At 52.8% G+C, this 19,727-nt stretch overlaps 3 protein-coding genes across 3 annotated transcripts in view; 1 reads left to right on the plus strand and 2 right to left on the minus strand.

Annotated features, from left to right (window-relative positions):
• Nucleotides 1-879, minus strand: part of LOC102746404 (retinol dehydrogenase 16) — a 6,640-nt gene extending 5,761 nt beyond the window's left edge. Inside the window, exon 1 of the mRNA XM_081821264.1 lies at nucleotides 846-879. Within this exon, the coding sequence (XP_081677390.1) occupies nucleotides 846-879 (34 nt within the window). The remainder of the gene's footprint in view (nucleotides 1-845) is intronic.
• A 798-nt stretch (nucleotides 880-1,677) lies between these two features.
• On the plus strand, nucleotides 1,678-3,894 carry ACKR5 (atypical chemokine receptor 5). The gene is made up of 2 exons (XM_006749488.3): nucleotides 1,678-1,884; nucleotides 2,421-3,894. Exon 2 carries the CDS (start codon nucleotides 2,437-2,439, stop codon nucleotides 3,580-3,582), a length of 1,146 nt encoding a protein of 381 aa, XP_006749551.1. The 5' UTR covers nucleotides 1,678-1,884; nucleotides 2,421-2,436; the 3' UTR covers nucleotides 3,583-3,894.
• A 2,258-nt stretch (nucleotides 3,895-6,152) lies between these two features.
• Nucleotides 6,153-13,882, minus strand: ZBTB39 (zinc finger and BTB domain containing 39). The gene is made up of 2 exons (XM_081821878.1): nucleotides 13,745-13,882; nucleotides 6,153-12,272 (listed from the first exon to the last, which is right to left on the minus strand). The coding sequence occupies exon 2, from the start codon at nucleotides 12,226-12,228 to the stop codon at nucleotides 10,105-10,107; it is 2,124 nt and encodes a 707-aa protein (XP_081678004.1). The 5' UTR covers nucleotides 12,229-12,272; nucleotides 13,745-13,882; the 3' UTR covers nucleotides 6,153-10,104.
• Between the last annotated feature and the right edge of the window lie 5,845 nt (nucleotides 13,883-19,727).

Raw genomic sequence — 19,727 nt, forward strand, 5'->3', positions numbered from 1 at the left:
TTCCCCTGCTTGAGTGGGTCTGAGTTCCTCAGCTCCCTGGGCCAGATAGGGGAAGCCGGGGGGTCTGAGGCCCCCTCCCCACTCCCCAGGTTGGGACCCTCACCCACATCTCAAGGAATCCAGGGTCTTCCAGATCTCGTCCCTTGGTCTCTCCCCTGCACGACATGCTCTTAAAGTCTTAAGTGTAGGGGCGCCTGGGGGTGCAGGTGGTTGAGCCCCCGACCCTTGGTTTCGGCTCAAGTTGTGATCTCAGGGTGGTGAGATTGAGCTCCAGGACAGCTCCGCACTCAGCGGGGAGTCTGCTGGAGCTCCTCCCTCTTCCTCTGCCCTTCCCCCACTCATTCTCTCTCTCTCTCTCAAATAAATAAGTCTTTAAAAAAAAAAAATCAATTAGCAAACTTAAAAAGAATTCCCCTCCTTGAATGGATAAACAAAATGTGGCATAGCCTCGCAGTGGAATATTACTCAGCCTTAAAGAGTAATGAAGTACAGATATGTGCTACAGTGTGGATGAAAAAGTGAAAAAGAAAACAGACACAAAGGTCACACATTTATATTCAATATCCGTAACAGGTAAATCCACAGAAACAGAAAGCAGAATGGTTGTTGCCAGGGGCTGGGGGAAGAGGGAAATAGGGAGTACTTGATGGATATGGAGTTTTCTTTTGGGGTGATGAACATGTGAGGCTCTGCATCGAGGTGGTGGCTACCCAACAACCTGAATGTGCTAAATGTCACTGACCTGGACACTTTAGACTGGTTGATACTGGTATGGGACCTTCACTTTGATTAAATAGGCATTCCTAGTCCCCTCCGGCCAACACTCCCTCGGCCCTACAGCCCACTGAACGTGGGCCCAGCTCCAGGTGGCTCTACCATCGGCACCGGCTGGCCTGAGTGAGACAGATGACCTCTCTGGGCTTAACAGAGGATAAGAAAGCCCATCCTTTGTCCCCACAGGATATCGCAGGGATCAAATGATTAACTGCGGCGAAAGTGCTCTGAGAAGCTGGAAGCTCTGCTGTCACAGGACGACACAAATCCACGGGCTCTGAGCCTTAGCCTAGGGCTTGAAAGGAGAGGGAAGCTTGGTGTCTGCCTGTCTCTCTCTGGGCCACCCTTGGCCACACTTCATGAGAAGTATGAAGCAGGAGGGGAAGGATGCTGTTCTCCCCCTCCCCATCCAGGAAACTCCCTGGAGCTCAACACAGCCCCCTTTCCATACCGCCCCCCAGTCTTCCCTCTCTCTCCAGATTCTCCCCTCAGAGCCAAAATGCAGGGTGGGTGCGGAATGCAGTGGGGAAGGGCAGCATGCCTGAAAGTCTGGCTGGTTTTCAGATTTACTTTAGCCTGCCCACCCCCATCCAGTTCTGCTCTAGTAGGAATCGACAGACACGGGAGAGTGGGATTCCAAGCCCACGTAGAGCGGAAAACACATACATGTGGAAAGCATTTACCACAGGCCTGGCCCTGTGCTAAGCACTTCACCCTGTGGGCTCACTTAATTCTCACAACACCCCTAACAGTAAATAGTATTGTCCCATTTTGCAGAGGAGAGAACTGAGGCGTAAAGAGGTAACTTCACACAGCTAGTGAGTTGAGTCGGGATCTTCACTCTTCCAGCCTGACTCCTCCCTGCCACTGGCACACTGGGTCATCTGTTGTGACTTCCCCTCTATCTGGATTGGGGGAAGGCAGGAAAAACCCTGACCCTCTCCCACAGAGACTCAGCCAGTGATACTGCTTCCCGGATGAGAAGGACGGCCCTGAAGCCCACAGCGAAGCCAGCCCCACGGCCACCGTCCCTCCAGTCTCCTTGTGGCTCCGCAACAGCCCAGACCCACCGGTCCTCCAGGGCTAGAAGCGCTCCTGACACAAACGCAGGTGGGTGTCTCCGTTTCAGGAAAGAAAGGAATCAGGGCGAGAAGACAAACTGGCTTTCATGCATGATCCACAGATGTCCCTGGGGATAAATGAGGGTGTGTGTGTGTGTGTGTGTGTGTGCGCGTGTGTGTGTGTGCGTGTGTCCCACATCCATAGCCCAAAGGCGAGACAGAGTAAGGCTTCCCACGTGAAAGGGCCAAGGGGTGAGGTGCCAGAAGAGAAATGGAGGTCGGAGGCAGCCTGTGGCCGGAGCGACGGTGGGACCCCAGCCCCCAGGCTGGGAAGGAGTCTGGTTGGGCACAGTTAGGTTCTCTCGCGCCACTGAGCCCTAACAAAATGTCTCTGCTCGCAGGTCAAGGCCGGCAAGTGAGCTGTGTACTAGTTCTCCACAGTTTGAGTGTTTAAACTCTCTCTCTTGCCTCTTCAGACCCAGAGTCCTTTCCCAAAGCCTCCTGGTCCCTGGGGCCCGCTAACGTGAGACCTAAGGCTGCTCTCAAGGTCTCCGTTCTCTTCCAACCCTCTCTTCTCCCCACTAGGCGTTCGCTGGTCCTAATGTCAGTCGAGGACAACATGGGGCCTGCCCCCACACAAGGCTTCACCACGGCACCTGCCAGTGACTTCGGAGAGATCCACAACTGGAACGAACTGCTCTACTTCTTCAACCACACTTTGCCCGAGTGCCACATGGAGCTCAGAGAGGACACCAAGCAGGTGGTCCTCTTTGTCCTCTACCTGGCCATCTTTGTGCTGGGGCTGGTGGAGAACCTCCTGGTGATCTGCGTCAACTGGCGCTGCTTGGGCCGGGCGGGGCTGCTAAACCTCTACATCCTCAACATGGCCATCGCAGACCTGGGCATCGTCCTGTCTCTGCCCGTGTGGATGCTGGAGGTCATGCTGGACTACACCTGGCTCTGGGGCAGCTTCTCCTGCCGCTTCACTCACTACTTCTACTTTGCCAACATGTACAGCAGCATCTTCTTCCTGGTGTGCCTCAGCGTCGACCGCTACGTCACCCTCACCAACACGTCGCCCTCCTGGCAGCGCCGGCAGCACCGAATGCGGCGGGCCGTGTGTGCGGGCGTCTGGGTCCTCTCGGCCATCATCCCGCTGCCCGAGGTGGTGCACATCCAGCTGGTGGAGAGCTCCGAGCCCATGTGCCTCTTCATGGCGCCCTTTGAAACCTACAGCACGTGGGCCCTGGCGGTGGCCCTGTCCACCACCGTCCTGGGCTTCCTGCTGCCCTTCCCGCTCATGGTGGTCTTCAACGTGCTGACGGCCTGCCGCCTTCGGCAGGCAGGCTGGCCCGAGGGCCGGCGCCACTGCCTTCTGGTGTGTGCCTACGTCGTCATCTTCGCCGTCTGCTGGCTGCCCTACCACGTGACCCTGCTCCTGCTCACACTGCACGGGACCCACATCTCCCTCCACTGCTACCTGGTCCACCTGCTGTACTTCTTCTACGACGTCATCGACTGCTTTGCCATGCTCCACTGTGTCGTCAACCCTCTCCTTTACAACTTTCTCAGCCCGAGATTCCGGGACCAGCTGCTGAGTGCTGTGGTCCATTACCTTCCCAAGGCCCGGGCCAGGGCGGACAGACGTGCTTCCTCGTCTTCGTCCTCCTCCACTCAGCATTCCATCATCATCACCAAGGAGGGCACCCAGCCCGCTGCAGCAGGCCCCCAGAACCACCAAGCCTGAACTTTCAGGCGCCACTACCTCACCCATCTCCGCCCCTCAGTGTCTCCTAGGAGGCTGAGGTAGACCCCACTCTCCATCGGTGAAGTAGAAAGCTGCAGGTGTAGGTGAGAGATTCTGGGGGGAGTAGGGGGAAAGGGTCAAAACACGCACGGTCAATTTTGAGTATGTCTTAAAAAATTGAGATGGGGAGGAGGAGAGGGGGCAGGGAGGAGCAGAGAACAGGTCTTTGGTGTTGTCCTGTTTGTCTCGGTCCTCAGGACTAAAGAAGACACTCAGGAAAAATGGTGAAATAAATAACAGAGGCAGCCATGACTCTGGCTCTTTCCAAAATCCGTACTTCCAGCTGGGATAGGCTAAAGAGATGCTCAGCAGAAACTTGACACACTCATTTCAACAATCACCCTGGCCGGAAAGAGTGTGCTCTGCAGGGACCTCACACAACTTTCCTTTTGTGCTTGTGTGCTTGCTGATCCCCCCCGCACGCTGTGCAGGCTGTGAGGACAAGAGGTCAGAGGCCCAGGAACCAGGAGGCCTCAGAAGGACGTTTCCTAGCATCCTCGGTGATACGATAGATGGAGGGGGTGAAGCAGAGGTCTGCTGCCGCCCCCCACCATCCAGGAAGTGGCTCCATTTCCTTGCTGATACGCTCCCCTCATCCATCCCGCTTCCCTCCCCACGAGGCAGAGCAGCCATCCCAGAGTCAATGCTCCTCAGAGCCCACCCGCTCCCACCTTCAGGTCTAGGACATTTCCAGACTTCTAGGAAGAGATGCTATCAGAAACCCACCCCCATCCCTCCCTTTCTCTCTAGATCATGGGAAATTATCAAGGGACATCCATTCTGAGAGCAGACCTTGGGACAGGCAGCTGCAGACACTCCCAGAGGCTGTCCCTCAGCCCTTGTCCCCCAATTTCCGATTCCGTCACAGGGCAGAACTCTGGTGTTCTAAGTCGGTCCTCGCCCTTAAACTTCATTCTCCCTGGCCAGGTCTTTTCCTTAATTTTCCTGTCCAGCAACTTACTTCTATTCACGCTTGCCCTATAAATAGGAAAAGAAGCCTTCTTGTTAACAAGTAGGTCTTCTGGAAAAGACTCATTTATCAGTTTGGGAATCTAGGACCATGTCCATGAAGAAAAAGCCTAAGAACCGGTCCCGGCCCACTAGTTCCAAGTCTTTGGCATCCTAATCCTGCCTGGGCAGAAGGAAGGGCTTGTGAACTTAAATCACTGAGAGCCTCTGTCCTGCTCGAGTGCTCAGTATTTCTGGAATGTTTAACTTGGAATCACCATTTACTGACCTGGAGCACCATCCCCTCTGTTCTTAGAAATCTGAACTTTTATTCATCAGATGCATTAAACACTTGCTCCAACAGTGTATGTACCCCTGTTTGTTCGGAGCCCAGAGGGAAATGCCCTGACAATCCTGCTCGCCGGACCCAAATCTGAAAGGGTCTGAAGTGACAGACAGATGCTCCGTGGCACAGAGCTGAAGGCTTTTTCAACCAGGAGAGTCCAGGTTGTGACTTGGGTTGCAGTAAGGCCTTAACCTAACAATACAGAAAGTGCATTAAAAAGACTTTCCTCTTTTGTGCCCACATAAAAACCAAGCCAAAATCTGATGCCCTTATCACTGCCTCTGCCGACTTAGGCTCCAGAAGTTTCCTGAAGGGAACCCAGTGTCACAGCTGTCACATCGTGGGTTACCTCAGAGACCAGCCCCCCAGGAGCTCACTCTTCTCACGGATTTCTCTGGCAACCAGTTATCACCCTGGGCGGCATGAACACCTCCTTGGGGCCCGGGGAGGACAGAGCCCCGGCTATGCTGACCGCAGCAAGGCTGCTCCACTCAGCATTCACTGAGCACGACGGGCGCCACGCCTGGCCTGTGTGCTGAGACCAGATGGACCACATTGCGCCCCAACCTCTGAGGTCTACCTCCTTCTCTGTGCAGGTACATTTGTCAGCAACCCCATGAGACCGTGCCAAACCTCCACCTCCTCCCTGAACCGCCTCTCTCCTCTCCGACATACCACATCAGTGAATCAGATGGCGCTGGCAGGACAGATCCCCTCAGGGAGGTTTCCCCTGGAAAGGGTGGGTTATTGACTTAATTTGCCACTAAAAACAGGTCAGCAGGTTAACTCCGGGGAATTCCAGCTACAGGAAAGGAAACTATGGGGGCGTCTGGGTGGCTCAGTTGGTTAAGCGTCTGCCTTTGGCTCAGGTCATGATCCCAGGGTCCTGGGATCGAGCCCCGGGTCGGGCTTGGAGGGGAGCCTGCTTCTCCCTCTGCCTCTCCCTTCCCCCGCTCATGCTTGCTCTCCCTCTCTCAAATAAATGAATAAAATCTTTAAAAAATCTTAAAAATAAAATCTCCCTCTGCCTCTCCCCCAGCTTGTGCTCTCTCTCTCGCTTACTCTCTCTCTTCTAAAATAACTAAAACCTTAAAAAAAAAAAAAAAAAGGAATCCTGGCATCTGCTGAGCAGAATGCTTCTACTACCGAGTGTTGGGCCCCGATCTTCTGAACTCAAGGGACAGCGCAACCCCAGTCAATAGGAAAAGAATTCCCGTTTCAAATTTCCTTTTTTTATTCTAAATAAAAACCACACTTTGTGCCGAACAATGGAATATAAAAGAATCAGATGTACAACGATTTTAGACATCTACTATTTGGGAAAAGAAGTTTACAAAATATACAAAACTTTACAGCAATAGATAGTAAACACTTAAATATTAGGAGGTCAGTACTTATTAATTTAATGCAAGGAAGTTAGACGTCAACAACTCTTCTCGGTTTCATAAGAGACTTTCGCTAGCGGAGGTGGGAGGGGAGGTTGGACTGGACAGGGGAAGGGTGTTAAAGAAACATCGAAATCAAAAGTTTCATTTTCATTCTGATGTTAAGTTTGACAATGAGTGATCACAGTGAAATGGATGCTGTGTGCACTGTGCTTCCTGACTCACTCAGGGCAGGACGGAGGCCAAAGGATGTGTGGGGACCTCCAGATGGGCAGACTTCTCCACACAGCCCACTCCCACACCCACAAAATCAGTGTCCACCTAGAAAGGGATTTAAATTCACTTCCAAAGTTGAGTAGTCTCTGGAATAGGGCACAGCAAGAGGCCAGAAGACAAAGAAAATTCATCAGTAGCTAAACTTGACTGGGGAGAAGGTATTTAGGCCCAAAGATTTGTCCTGGAGACAAAGGGGTGCTGATGGATCAGAAGGGAAGACAGTCAAAAAGAACTTTTACCCACTTCCTGGTTCTTAGGGGTCACCCGGGCCCAATCCCCACCTCCGTTCTTTCCACCGAGCCATGAACTATAGAGACTCGCTGGGGTCTTAAAACGTAGGACCAAATACCACAACCCAGCAGAGCTTCCCAGCAGGCACCGTGTCATCAGTGGGCCAGCAGCGGGTCACAGGAGAAGTGGAAGACGGAGCCCCTCCTGTGGCCATAAGCAGCCTGGGCTGCTTATTCCAATGTGCCATACAAGTATTACTTTTTTCCCTTAAGAAACAGGTTGGGAATAGCCTCGTGCTTGGTTTAATGCTCTACAGTCGCCATCTTGAAATTCTTCATTGTGAAACAAAGGGCTCTGCAGATTATGTAGCTGGTCCTGAGTACAGAACAAGAAAGAGGAGGAAGGGAGGAGAAAAGACATTCAGGGGTCAGACAGAACCTCAGCAGACTGCTAACCTGGGCTCCAAGGCAGAGCGGGCAACAGAACAGAAGGCTGAAAAAATATTTTTAAAAACTCAAAATAAAATGAATACCTTCAACCAGGTATCCCAGAGTGCCCTTTGCCACAACACAAGAGTTTCAAGTAAAACAGTTCGGAAAAGGGGGGGCTGGAGGCAGAGACAGCAAACATGACTCTAAACGGGGGGGGGGGGCAAATATGGGGACAAGCAGAGGAACAGGGTTTGGTCAATAAGCCTCATGAGCTATTGACCCTGCTACACGTCTGACTGCAACCAACCAGGCCACCCCGATCAACCACTTGGCCTCAGGAGGATCAGGGGGTGCAGTTTTTTGTTTAGTGTTTCAGGGGCAAAGGTTCAAGGATTTGCTTTTTGGTTTACTGGCAAAAAAGGGAAAACTTCACAGTTTCAGGTTAAGTATACAGACTACCCAGCATCCGTGATGGCCTCCGTTAAGGAAAAGGGTTTCTCCAGCACACTGATCCATGCTCGGCCACCTTGGCTGGCTTCTAGTAAGTACCGCCTCTCTCAAATCTGCCCATTCCAAAATCAGTCCTCATCAACAGACTGGGAGGGATCACTCAGCCTTGAAAAGCTTAGCAGATACTTGACTGCGGTTTTTCACACATTTTCCTTCTTAAATTTCCAACGGTCAGTTGTGGGAAAGAAAGGGGGAAGCCAGTCAGGGATGAAAAGTCTCAGCACTGCTTTCCTGACGAGAATGACCTGAGGGAACATGTAACAAGTTTGAGTTTAGATGGCGAAAAATGGCCACTTGTACAAATCCCTTCATGTAACAGCCACCCTACCGGAGAGCCAGGCACCCCAACTGGGAGGCTTTATCAATTTAGGGCTAGGGAGAGAGGCAGCAAGTCCAACAGGGATGGAGCTTTGGCTTGCCTGTATATCTTAATATAGCTTTCCAAGTTTAGGAAGGATGAGAAAATGTGCAAAAAGGTCCTTCATTTAACTTGTTCCCCTCAACCCAGTCCCCAGTCTACTCAAGCGCAGGCAGGAAAGGCCTAGGAATTTAATAAGCCCCAACTTTCTAGAACTCACATCCATTACCTAAAGGGTTCCCTGGGCTTATTCTGCAAGAGACTCTCCGGAGAGAAAGAAAAGGACTTGTTTGTTTAAAGGCCTGACACCTTCCCTCGTCCTAGCCCCCGTTTCTCAGATCTCTGGCCAGGACTGTCCCCTGGAACATGGCTACTTGCTGGGGAGAAACTCATTTTCCTGAAGTCACTTATCCAAAAGAGATGCTGGGTAGTATGTATATAAAAGCAAAAATAAATAAATATCAATGTCCGAAAAGGCTCTGTGAGTTCATTAAAACCACTCGCTTGTGAAACAGCCCGGGGTGCTGCTGAGTCCCACCAGGCGCAGTGTCAGGGCCGAGGCCAGGGACTCCCAGAGCTCGCCTGAGCAGGGTGAGGTAGTAGGAGCTTACTGAGGGGCTACCTTGTGAGTATGCGAGATCCGAGGGCCCTCTCCCTCAAGCCTTCTTTGGGCAAGAAGCCCCTCAAAAGCCACCAAGAACGGAGCCAACCGGCCCCAAGGACTGGGCAGACTCCATCCCAGCCACCTAGGGTGGGTCTGCATCAGCTGCCCTCCAATTGCGCCCCCTGGTGGCAATGCAGTGACAGATCAGGATAAATTCCAGCAGGTCAAAAGCGAGCTGCCAAAGCTCCTGGCCAGTTACCCCAAAGTAAACAACAGGTTACCCGACTGGGACAGACAGACCGCACATCCCGCTACACACCACCAGTTACTCGGGTCCCTTCGATGCTGAAGGGCTCACAGTCCATCACTCCGCCACCCCACGGGGTCTTCTCATCTACACCACAGGTCAAACACGCTTCTAGGTGGGAGACTGGATGTAAATTAAGGCAAGGCTGCTGCTGTCAGAGACATCCCCACCTCTCCACCAGGACACTCAAGGTCGACGGAGGTAGCCAGGTGACAGATGACTATATCACAGCGGCTCCCTGTCCTCTCTGCCCCACAGGGAAGGCCTACCTGGCCACCTGGGCTACAACTCCATAAAATCGTCTTTCTTTGGAATCGAGGAGAAAAGAGGGGCCTCCCTTGCTGTCCATCCGGGCCGCCCCTCCTGGTGGCACTGCGTCGGACACCTCTTCCGACCGGCAAGGATCCATCCCAAAGCTTTCTGACCTACACAGAAAGCTCTGCCCCCAGTCTGGATCTAGCTGCCAGAAGAGTCTACTGTCCCATTGGCAGATCAGAGCGTGGAAATGGGCAGGCGCCCCCATCCCATCTGCCTTTGCCCTGCCGAGGGCCAGGCCTGGCACCTGCAGTGAGCTGCCCTGCGGACCAGTCTTTTCTGAGCGGCCACATTCCCCAAATCTCTCTCACAGCCGGGTGTCCCAGTTGGCAAGCTGGCAACAATACCCACGGTGAAAACCTCTCTCCACCTCCTCTATTCAGTGAGGCTGTTGGTTGGATTCTTAGCAGCATAAAAACCTATCCGTAAACTAAAACTTGAGAGGCTCGGAAAGGGGATCTAGTCGACACCGCCTGCCTGACCAGATTCCAAGACCAGCCTCCGAAGGATCAAAACCGCAGCCCTTCGTGGGCAAGAACAGGGAAGGAGGTAAACGTGATAGGGCTGTTGCTTCTCCAAAACAGTAACAGCTCGTGCACTCTTTCTTCTTTTCTCTTCTTTAACCGCAAGACAGAACGGAATTCCTAGCAAGGCCAAACTGAAACTTCGGCTGGAGAGGGACCAAGAGCCATTAGAAAAGCAACGTCCTGGCTGCCGCCTGGGAGCTCCCCGTAGCTCTGCCGGGACCCAGTCAGCTGTCCGGGGTCTTTTCCGCCTCTTTGGAATGGATAATGTACATGAAGGTCTGCTCGATGGTGAAGTCGGGCGGGAGGCTGCCTTTGTGCACACCCACGTGCTTGCTCATGAGGTTGAGCGTGGAGCTGTAGTGGCCACAGACCGTGCAGCGGTACATGAGGGCCCCCGAGTGTGTCTTCAGGTGGCACTTGATGGTCGAGCGGCCTCGGAAGAACTTGTGGCACACCTTACACTGGTACGGCTTCTCGCCCGTGTGGATCCGCCGGTGGTAGTTGAACTCGCTCGTGTGGGCAAACCTTTTGCCGCAGACCTTGCAGCTGTACTTGCTGTTCCCGGGCTGGCCCTGCAGAGCCAGCTCGTCGCTCAGGAACTCCTCCGCGGGCAGCTTCCGCTTCTGGAGGGCGGGGTGCCGCGGCCCCGAAGCGGGCCGGCCGTCAGGGCCACGGGCGCACCGGGGCTGGCTGACGTGGTAGCGGTAGGCGGCCTCCGACCTGAAGCCCTGGCTGCACGCGTGGCAGCGGAAGAGCGCGTCCTCCAGGCTCTGGTGAACGGCCATGTGCTTCTCCAGGAGGTGCCAGTCCACAAAGCTGCTGGCGCAGACGGAGCACGAGAAGACCGAAATGCCCAGGTGGGACAGCGTGTGCCACATGAGGCTGCACAGGTTGAGGTGGCGCTGGTCGCAGACGCTGCACGCCTGGCCCTTCAGGTTCAGATGGTCAAGGATGTGCCCCCGGACCACATGGAAATCTTTGGCCAGGGCCTTCCCACAGGCAGCGCATTTCAACTCTGGCGAGGCTGCCCCGGAAAACAGACCCAGCTTCCCCGAAAGGGGATCGCTGGGGTGGACAATGACGTTGTTCTCAAATATCCCATCCCGTCGGTGGAGGGTCAGCTGCCACTGGGTAAAGAACTTAGTTTCACACATGTCGCAGGAGAAGAGGAAAATGCCAATGTGGGACAGAACATGGGTCACCCGGGAGTTTCGGTCCTGGAAGTGGGTCTCGCAGACCTTGCAGTTGCCCGTCAGCAGGTCCACGTGGTCCCGAGCATGCTGTCGGATGAGCTGAATGTTGGGCTCTAGAACTTTCTTGCACACCTGGCAGGGCATGGCCTTATTCTCTCGGTTGTCATTCTCTCCAAAAGTCAGCTCATCCTCGCTGTCATCACTCAACTCAATCACCTCCTCGGCTGTGCCGATCTCCTCGGTGGGGTCTTCAAACTGCAAGTCATCATCCCCCAGGTCGTCCAGCTGGAGCTCATCCATCTGCCCAAAGCCCGGATCTTTGGAGTGGTCGCTATTGCTCAGACAGGAGTTGGTCCCAGTGGTAATGTCAATTGCATGGTCAGGGGGGAAGAAGCTGCTTTTACTGAAGTCTCCGTTGCTCTGAACTTTGTACGGCTGGCAGGAGCTCATGCTGGTTTGGATGCCCATGCTGACGGTGCCGAGGACCGGCTGAGTCACCATACTAGGAACGGAGGTGAAAGGAGCAGGGGCATCATGGTCTTCCGCCTTTGGTGGCAGGGAAGACAGGCTATGATTAGTGTCACCGGTGACATTTCTCTCTTCCTCTTTACAGCTTCCTCCAGCATCACTAGGTAATACATAGTTCCTCTCGGGACCAAAGTGCTCCCCGCCCCCCCGGAGGTCTCCGAGGGGATAGGCAGGCTCTGCTGAGCTACAGCTCTGGGTACCCGAGTGGCTCTCCCCGCCGCTGGCCAGGGGCTTGGCCACGGCACTGGTCTCCAAGTCAGGAAAGGTGGAGTGACAGGCCCGAAGGAGATCCTCCATGCCCAGGCGCTCGGCTACCTCATAGATGACCCCAACATTGATCAGGTCTGTGAAGAGCTCTGAAGTATAGACAAAGCTCAGAATCTTCTCAAAGTTGGCGGGGGTGATGAAGTCCACCACGTAGGTCCTGGCAGCATCCAGCCCGGTATTCAGGAAGAGGTTCTGGAAGTAGCCAGCCGCGCAGGCTAGCACGGCTTTGTGGGCCGGGAACGAGCGGCTCCCCACCACGATGGTGACATCGCACATGGTCTCTGAGAGCCGGCACTTGTTGAGTTCCTTCAGCAGGTTGTTGGGGTGGTTGGTGCTTTGCAGTTTGATCCTCATGCCCATCTTAGCAGCTCCTACGAAGTTGCCTCTGTATCAGCACGGTTCATCTGTGGACGGTAAAAGGAAGAGATGGATGGCCAAACACATTCCTGCAAGCGAGGAGCTGTGCAGAAGAAAACACCGCCAGTCTGAGTGTTTCGAAGCCCTGGGTGGGGAGCAGGAGCCCATGGACAGGGCGAGTTGCTCCAAGCTGCTGGGGGCAAGGACAAATGATGGGACGGTGACCTCTCTCCCTGCATATTCCCAAAGACAGAGTCCTCACAACGAAACCCGAAAGTATTGAGAAAAACCTGATAGGGCCGTCTGTAAGACTCAGTAAGGGAGGTGGCAGGCCTGGCTGGACAGAAGCTAGTGCTTTAGCGCCAAGCCAGAGGCAACTTCTCGGACACAATCCTTCACTTCATCACCACACGGCGGGCTCACATTAATCTCCTAATTTCTTCCCCCAAACAAGCTTTCCTATCTCACTGTGTACATTCACTTCTCTTGCAATGCCAAATGCCATATCGGCACTTGAACACCATTAGCAAAGTTCCATTAGCTGCTGAGGGCAAGATAAGTTTGTTCTTTTATTTTCTTATCAAGGCTCCGTCCTTCCAGTCCCTAAATAAACCTCTTGCTCATTCATGAGTTCTGATGTCTCCCTACCATAACCCAGAGCCATCCAGATACTTCTCTGTCACCTTCTCTGTATGCTGTGGATGAAGCTAAAACACTCAGGACCCAGAGAAATAAAGCAAACTAGAATACACTGTAGCATTTACTATTACTTAAATATGCTTTTTTTTTTTTTTTTTAAACCACCCTTTTTGGGATCTATGCATATGCTGACCAGAACTAAAAGACTTACTTGATGCCCTAAGAAGGCGTCTAATTATATAGGCAAGACTGCTAAAGGCTTGCTGGATCCCACTTGCCCCCCTTTTCGAGTCCTGTATGCCTAAGGAAGACAAGCTAGCTGCATGCGGCTTCAGTCTCACCACTCGCCCGGCGCAACGCAGCCCCTTTCTCCACCTCACCACCTTCTACAAACTCCCAACTTTTTCTGGGGTCCAAGAAGCTTCTGCGCATTGTTGGGATACCAGTGAAGCAGATCCCGGGCCCTGGTGGCCACACATCAGGCTGGGACACTGGGAAGCCTGAGTGGGGGGTGGGAGGGGGGCTGACTGGGAACTTCCGAGAAGGCACCCCAACAATCCCGTGGTGCCGCAGTCTCCCCTCTGGAGGGTCGAACCCGGGAAGAAGGGCGTTAGATCGGGCTGGGGTGCTCCATCTGGGGGCCACCGAGCACCTCCGTCCCTCCCCAAACGGCGGGGGATTCCCCCGGGGCGTCTCGGGGGCGCCGGGCCGGACGGGAGCGAAGGGATGGGCTGCGGGACCGGCCCGGGTCGGCGCGCGGCCGGGGATGATGGGTCGGGCCGAAGGGAGCGGGCAGGAGGGAGCCAAGCAAGAGCGAGAGAAAGGCCGGGACGGGGGTCGGGCCTCGGTCAGGGGCGGCCCTCGGCCCGGCCGCGCTTACCCGGCTCCGCGGGGCCCGAGCACCATCGCCGCCGCCGCCTCACACAAAGGCCCCGGCCCGCCGTGCCCGGCCCGACGAGGAGGCGGCGCCGCCGGCCGCGGCCAGACTCTCCATCCGCCGCGCCGCTCGCCGCGCCGGCCCGGGCCGCCCCCGCCGCCCGGCCCGCAGCGCCCCCCGCCGTCCCGGAGGAGGCAGCGCCCCCCGCCGCTTGGCCGCAGCGCCCCCAGCCGCCCGGGAGGAGGCAGCGCCCCCCAACGGCGGGGCCGGGGGCCGGGGGCCGGGAGGGAGCCCCCCTCCCCCCCAAGACTCCGCCCGCCCCCAGCCGCGGGGGTCCGGCCACCGCGCCACTCGGGACCCCCGCCAAGGCCCCACCTCCCACTCCCACGCGGCCCGGGGACCGCCGGCCTGGCCGCGGCGCGAGCAGCTGCGGGGATGTTCCCAACCCCCACAGTGCCGGTTTTTCTGAAGTGCCCCGATCTACGAGGTCGGGGGCCATTCCGTCCTCACCCTGGGACCTGGATAAGTGAAAAGCCCTATCTCTACTCTAAGCTCGCATCCTCTACCCTGTCCTACGGCTCATCGTCCCAGAAGCTTCGCAAAACGGCCACTACTGTAGTTTTGCAGAAAAAAGTAAAAATGAAGTAAGATTGTTAACTTGTGAGCGCACTGGGCTGAGAGCTTCCTGAAGACAGGGCTCTGTGGTTCTTGATACTATTCATGGCAGTGCTCACCGCACACTTCCTGGTCTTTGTGACAGGTGCTTAATAAAGCCTGCTTGAAAAAATAAATAAATAAAGCCTGCTTGAGTGAATGAACAAATGAATAAACAAGTACTTGAGGTCTGGGCCCCTGGTACATCCCCTCTGAAAAATCACTGATGCCCTTCCTCCCACCTTGGTGGCTAAAGGAAGGAATTCACAGGATCCCACTGCACCGTGAGAGCCCAAACCTGTTTCCTGCAGCCTGTCCTCCCCGAAGGGGAGCAGGATTTGCCACCCCAAATATGCCTCTTTGGCATAAGGATTATTTTAGGCTGCTTGTTTTTTTGTTTTTGTTTTTTAAGATTTTATTTATTTAATTGCAAGAGAGAGCACAAGAGCGGGATGAGGGGCAGAGGGAGAAGCAGACTCCCTGCTGAGCAGGGAGCCCGACTGGGGGCTCCATTCCAGGCTCGATCCTGGGACTCTGGGATCATGACGTGAGCCAAAGGCAGATGCTTAACCGACTGAGCCACTCAGGCACCCCTAGGCTGCTTATTTTTAGAAAAACAGCAGACATGGGGCGCCTGGGTGGCTCAGTCGGTTAAGCATCTGCCTTTGGCTCAGGTCATGATCCCAGGGTCCTGGAATGGGGAGCCCTGCATCAGGCTCCCTGCTCTGCTGGAAGCCTGCTTCTCCCTCTCCCACTCCCCCTGCTTGTGTTCCCTCTCTCACTGTCTCTCTCTGTCAAATAAATAAATAAAATCTTCAAAAAAAAATAAGAAGAAACAGCAGACACAGGAGAAGCTCTGAAAACAGAATAGAAGTTACATTTATAAGGGAAACCTCTATTTGTAAGGGTGTCTCCCTCTCTGTACTACGAAGAGAAGGATGACTTAAATCTCCAGAAACTCTCATCAATGGAGAAGGCAGGGACTTCAATATGCATAACAACCATCCCCTTATTTACTGTGCTTGGCCTGAAAACCCCCCCATAACTGGCTCCCACCCCCAATATCTTCTTTTGTCTTTAGCTGGAGATGGTATTTAAGGCGGTGGCTGAGGCCATTCTAGAGAGTTACTCAGTTGTCCTGAGCTTCTCCCATGTATATAGGAAGTATACTTGTTACTAAACTTCTGTTTGGGGGCGCCTGGGTGGCTCAGTCGGCTAAGCGGCTGCCTTCGGCTCAGGTCATGATCCCAGGATCCTGGGATCGAACCCCGCATCGGGCTCCCCGCTCAGCGGGAAGCCTGCTTCTCCCTCTCCCTCTGCCTGCCACTCTGCCTACTTGTGCTGTCTCTCTATCTCTCTGTCAAATAAATAAATAAAATCTTTAAAAAAAAATAAACTTCTATTTGTTTTTCTCCTGTTAATCTGTCTTTTACTATAGCGGGGTCACAGCCAAGAACTTAGAAGGGTAGAGAGGGGTCACCTGGATGGCTCAGTCAGTTAAGTGTGTGACTCTTGGTTTCGATTTTGGCTCTGGTCATGATCTCAGGGCTCTGGGATCCAGCCCCACATAGGGCTCCACGCTCATGATTGGGGAGTCCGCTTGAGATTCTCTCTCTCCCTCTCCCTCTACTCCTCCCTCCACTCACGCTCTCTCTCTCTTTCTCAAACAAATAAATAAATCTAAAAAAAAAAAAAAGAAGAAGAAGGGTAGGGGTGCCTGGGTGGCTCAGTTGGTTCACGCTCAGTAGGGAGCCTGCTTCTCCCTCTTCCTCTGCCTGCCGCTCCCCCTGCTTGTGCTCCTTCCCTCTCTCTCTCTCTGTCAAATTAATTAATCAATTTAAAAAAAGAAGGGTAGAGGGAAAATTATTTTCCCCCTTGCATTGCCAACTGTTTCTAGAGCTCAGTTGTGCTGCTTCTCCCCACCCTTCTCCCTTAGCACTGCAGTGATCCTCCAAATCCTCTCCTCAGATGCTCCTGCCCAAGGATTGTCATCAAACCACAACTACGTGCCCTGCCTGCCGCCCCACCAGCACCACGGCCACCGAACACATTAGAAGTCATGGTCACTCCACTCTCCCTCCTCAATCATAGGAACCCCTCAGGCTCTGGGACCCTTCTATTTCAGCCTCTCTCCCATCACATTCTGTCCGCTACCAGATGATAGAAGGCGGCCAGGCACGAACCCTCAAGGCAGACACACGGTATAGTTCAGTAATTCCTCGATGGATGGATGAATGAGAAGAGGACACGCAGGATGTTGCCAACTGATCTAAGACAGTTTGCCTGTTTGGCAACCATCAGTTATCTTGATGCATTTGGGAGATTGTGAGTCCCCGGTTCCACAACCTCACTAACTGGTGGGCGATTATAGCGAAAGCAAGCATTCCAATCATGTAATATTTATTAGCAAGGAAATATAAAAACAGCCATATGACCTTTTTGTGGTTTGGGGGGCAGGTGATCTCACTTAGCTCTCTCACGAAAGGGTCATGATACATGTTCCAATGGCAGGCCCAAATCCTACAGTTGGACAAGGTGACGAGGGTGTCCCGAAGTGGAACCTCATGCAACCGGTAGACTCCAAACCTCCAGCATGACTCTGAGATGTTAGGCTGCAAGAGTTGTGGGCCTCTTCAAGCTTCCTAACCAACTGTCTTAACCATCTCTGGAGTGTTGACCCCACTACATGTACTTCATGTGCTAAGAAAACCCCCTAAAGGTGTAGATTAAAGTTTAAACTGTTTATACGTGTGATATTGTGATGTTGTGATTTACAATAAGAAATATATATTTGGTCTTCATCCCCATTTCCGGCAAAGAACTGCTAAAACTATTGGAACGTCCTAAGTAATGAATATCATAAAGGTGTCCTTTGTTATGTTATTGGGGGGCTTTGGGGCAGCACCTAAGGATGAGGGCTGGAGGTTGAATCAATTGCCAACGGCCAGTGATGTAATCAATCACAACTGTGTCATGAAGCCGCCATAAAAACCCAAGAGGACGGGGTTCCGAGAGTTTTCTGGGTTGATGAACACATGCGGGGTCGGGGAGAGGAGAGTGGTGCACTCAGAGAGAACGTGGAAGCTCCACGCCCCTTTGCCTGTGCCTTGCCCTATGCATCACTTCCATCTGGCTGTTCTGGAGTTGTGTCCTTTTATAATAAACTGGCAATTTAGTAAGTGGACAGGTTTCCTGAGTTCTGTGACCCGCTCTAGCGAATTCATCAAACCTAAGGGGGGAGTCATGGGAACCTCCAGTCTATAGCCGGTCAGAAGCACAGGGAACAACCCGGACTTGCCGTGGCATCTGAAGTGTGAGGGGCAGTCTTGCAGGACTGAGCCTTTACCCTGTGGAGTCTGATCTAATCTCTGGGGAGATAGGGTAACGGCATTGCTTGTTGGCATGGCCAAACCACCCTTCCACACACATTACAATTCGTCCAGAACCTCTAAGACTGAAGTCTTTTTTTTTAATTATTATTAACATATTATGTATTTGTTTCAGGGTACAGGTCTGTGAAGACTGAAATCTTTTTAAAGTAAATCACCATGCAGGGCTCCTGGGTGGCTCAGTTGCCTGACTTTGGCTCAGGTCCTGGTCTCAGGGCCCTGGGATCAAGGCCCTGCCTTCACATCCTGCTCCTCGCTCAGCGGGAGGTCTGCTTCTCCCTCTCCCTCTTCCTCTTGTGTGCACGTGCACGTGTGTGCTCTCTCTCTCTCTCTCAAATAAATAAATAAAATATTTTAAATAAATAAATAAAGTAAAACGCCATGCAATCCCAGTAACACACACACACAAAGCTAAATGGAGAAGGGCCAGAAATTCGGTCAAGGTCTTGTTGGCCAGGTCTCCTTAGGCACCAACCTCTTTACAACAGGAAGAGGAGAGCCAGGATTCCTTGACACATTCTTCAAGTGCAAAAACAGGAATGAGGCTTAAAATTTGACTTCATTTTTCCTGGAAGCCCCAGGACTGCAATTTTTGTCGGTCCCACCAGAGAGCAACCTTTCTGCATTTATGCTCCTACTTGGCAAAACACTTGAGTCATCTCAGCACACACGCCCATCTCCCAAGTCTGAGCAGAACCAACTCTTGAAGCTTTCATGACCCAAATAAATTCCCCAGACTCTGCAAAAGTTACCCCACTTTAAAACCCTCTAGATAGATAATTTTGAAAAGCCAACGTGATGACTCACTGAAGAAAGGCTTGAGGCTCGGGTAAGAACGTTCTTTGACCTCTAGCAATAAACCTGACCCAAGCGACACTGAGTTGAGCTTTCTCTCCTCCCCCATCCCCACTGTACAGCTGTGGGTCCAAAGTTGCCCCATGCATGCTCTGGGAAGAGAGAACTTTCACTGGGGTGAAGGACCTGTAGGAAGCCACCTCTGGCTCCATGGTGCGGTCTCTACATTGCATTGGGAGAGTGGAGTGTTGACATTGATTGAATCAGGGCAGTTCAGGGGCATGGCCAGGCTCTGCACCAGGCGAAACAAAGGAATCCAAAGATTTCCCAGGCTGTTCCCTTAGGATACAGAACACCCCTTGGGATCCCTGGGCTATGATAGTTGGCACGTCAGATAAATAAAAGAAGCTCACACATCTCATTTCAGCGTCTTACATATTCTGTGGACTGCTAGACCTAGTATGAGTTACATTGTAGAGGAATCTGAAACAAATGCTTTCCCTTTAAAATAACTAAGATGACCAGTTAACACTGAAGATATCTGCTCCCTTCTTGGTCTCTGCAGTAACTTCCCCATCCATGCCCCATCCTAGCAAGACCAGGTCTTGTTGGCTTGTCCAGAGCCCTGCTACACCGTAAACAGTGTATATGGGTCACCATCTTGTTCCATGTCCTGTTAGAGGACCCCTACTTGACATTTGCAGAGAAATGGTGCAGTTCTATAGATTCATCCTCGTCTGTGGCTGGGTCCTTGCACAGCCCTGCCTCCCACCCCCCGCCCTTCTCTAAGTAGAGTCAGATTCAGGGATTGATGTCTCCTAGGCTCATCCACGAAATATAGACAAGCCATTCAGAATAGGTTTTTCTTTTATCTGAAGCTAGTCTGTGGAAGTCTTTGAGTATTAGAAACCATCTTCCAAATTCATTCATTTATTTTTAAATTACTAAATAAATCTTCCAATACTAATTATATGACTAAGGCACTGTTGGGAAAATCAATATGTGTACAAAATAAAGATGCTTCCATTGATAATATGATACATGTATGTGTGCATATCATGTATGTGTGTATGATGTAGCTGGAAGAGTCAAGGAAGAGAACACCCCCCCTCCGCCCGCCGGCAACCAAACCAATACAACACTCTAGG

The sequence above is a fragment of the Leptonychotes weddellii genome, chromosome 5, assembly GCF_054177405.1.
Source record: "Leptonychotes weddellii isolate Sample4059 chromosome 5, ASM5417740v2, whole genome shotgun sequence".
NCBI lineage: Eukaryota > Metazoa > Chordata > Mammalia > Carnivora > Phocidae > Leptonychotes > Leptonychotes weddellii.

What these genes read in the sequence shown, in the direction of transcription:
- ACKR5 (XM_006749488.3), top strand. Translation starts at nt 2,437, where the DNA reads ATGTCAGTCGAGGACAACATGGGGCCTGCCCCCACACAAGGCTTCACC.
- ZBTB39 (XM_081821878.1), bottom strand. Translation starts at nt 12,228, where the DNA reads ATGGGCATGAGGATCAAACTGCAAAGCACCAACCACCCCAACAACCTG.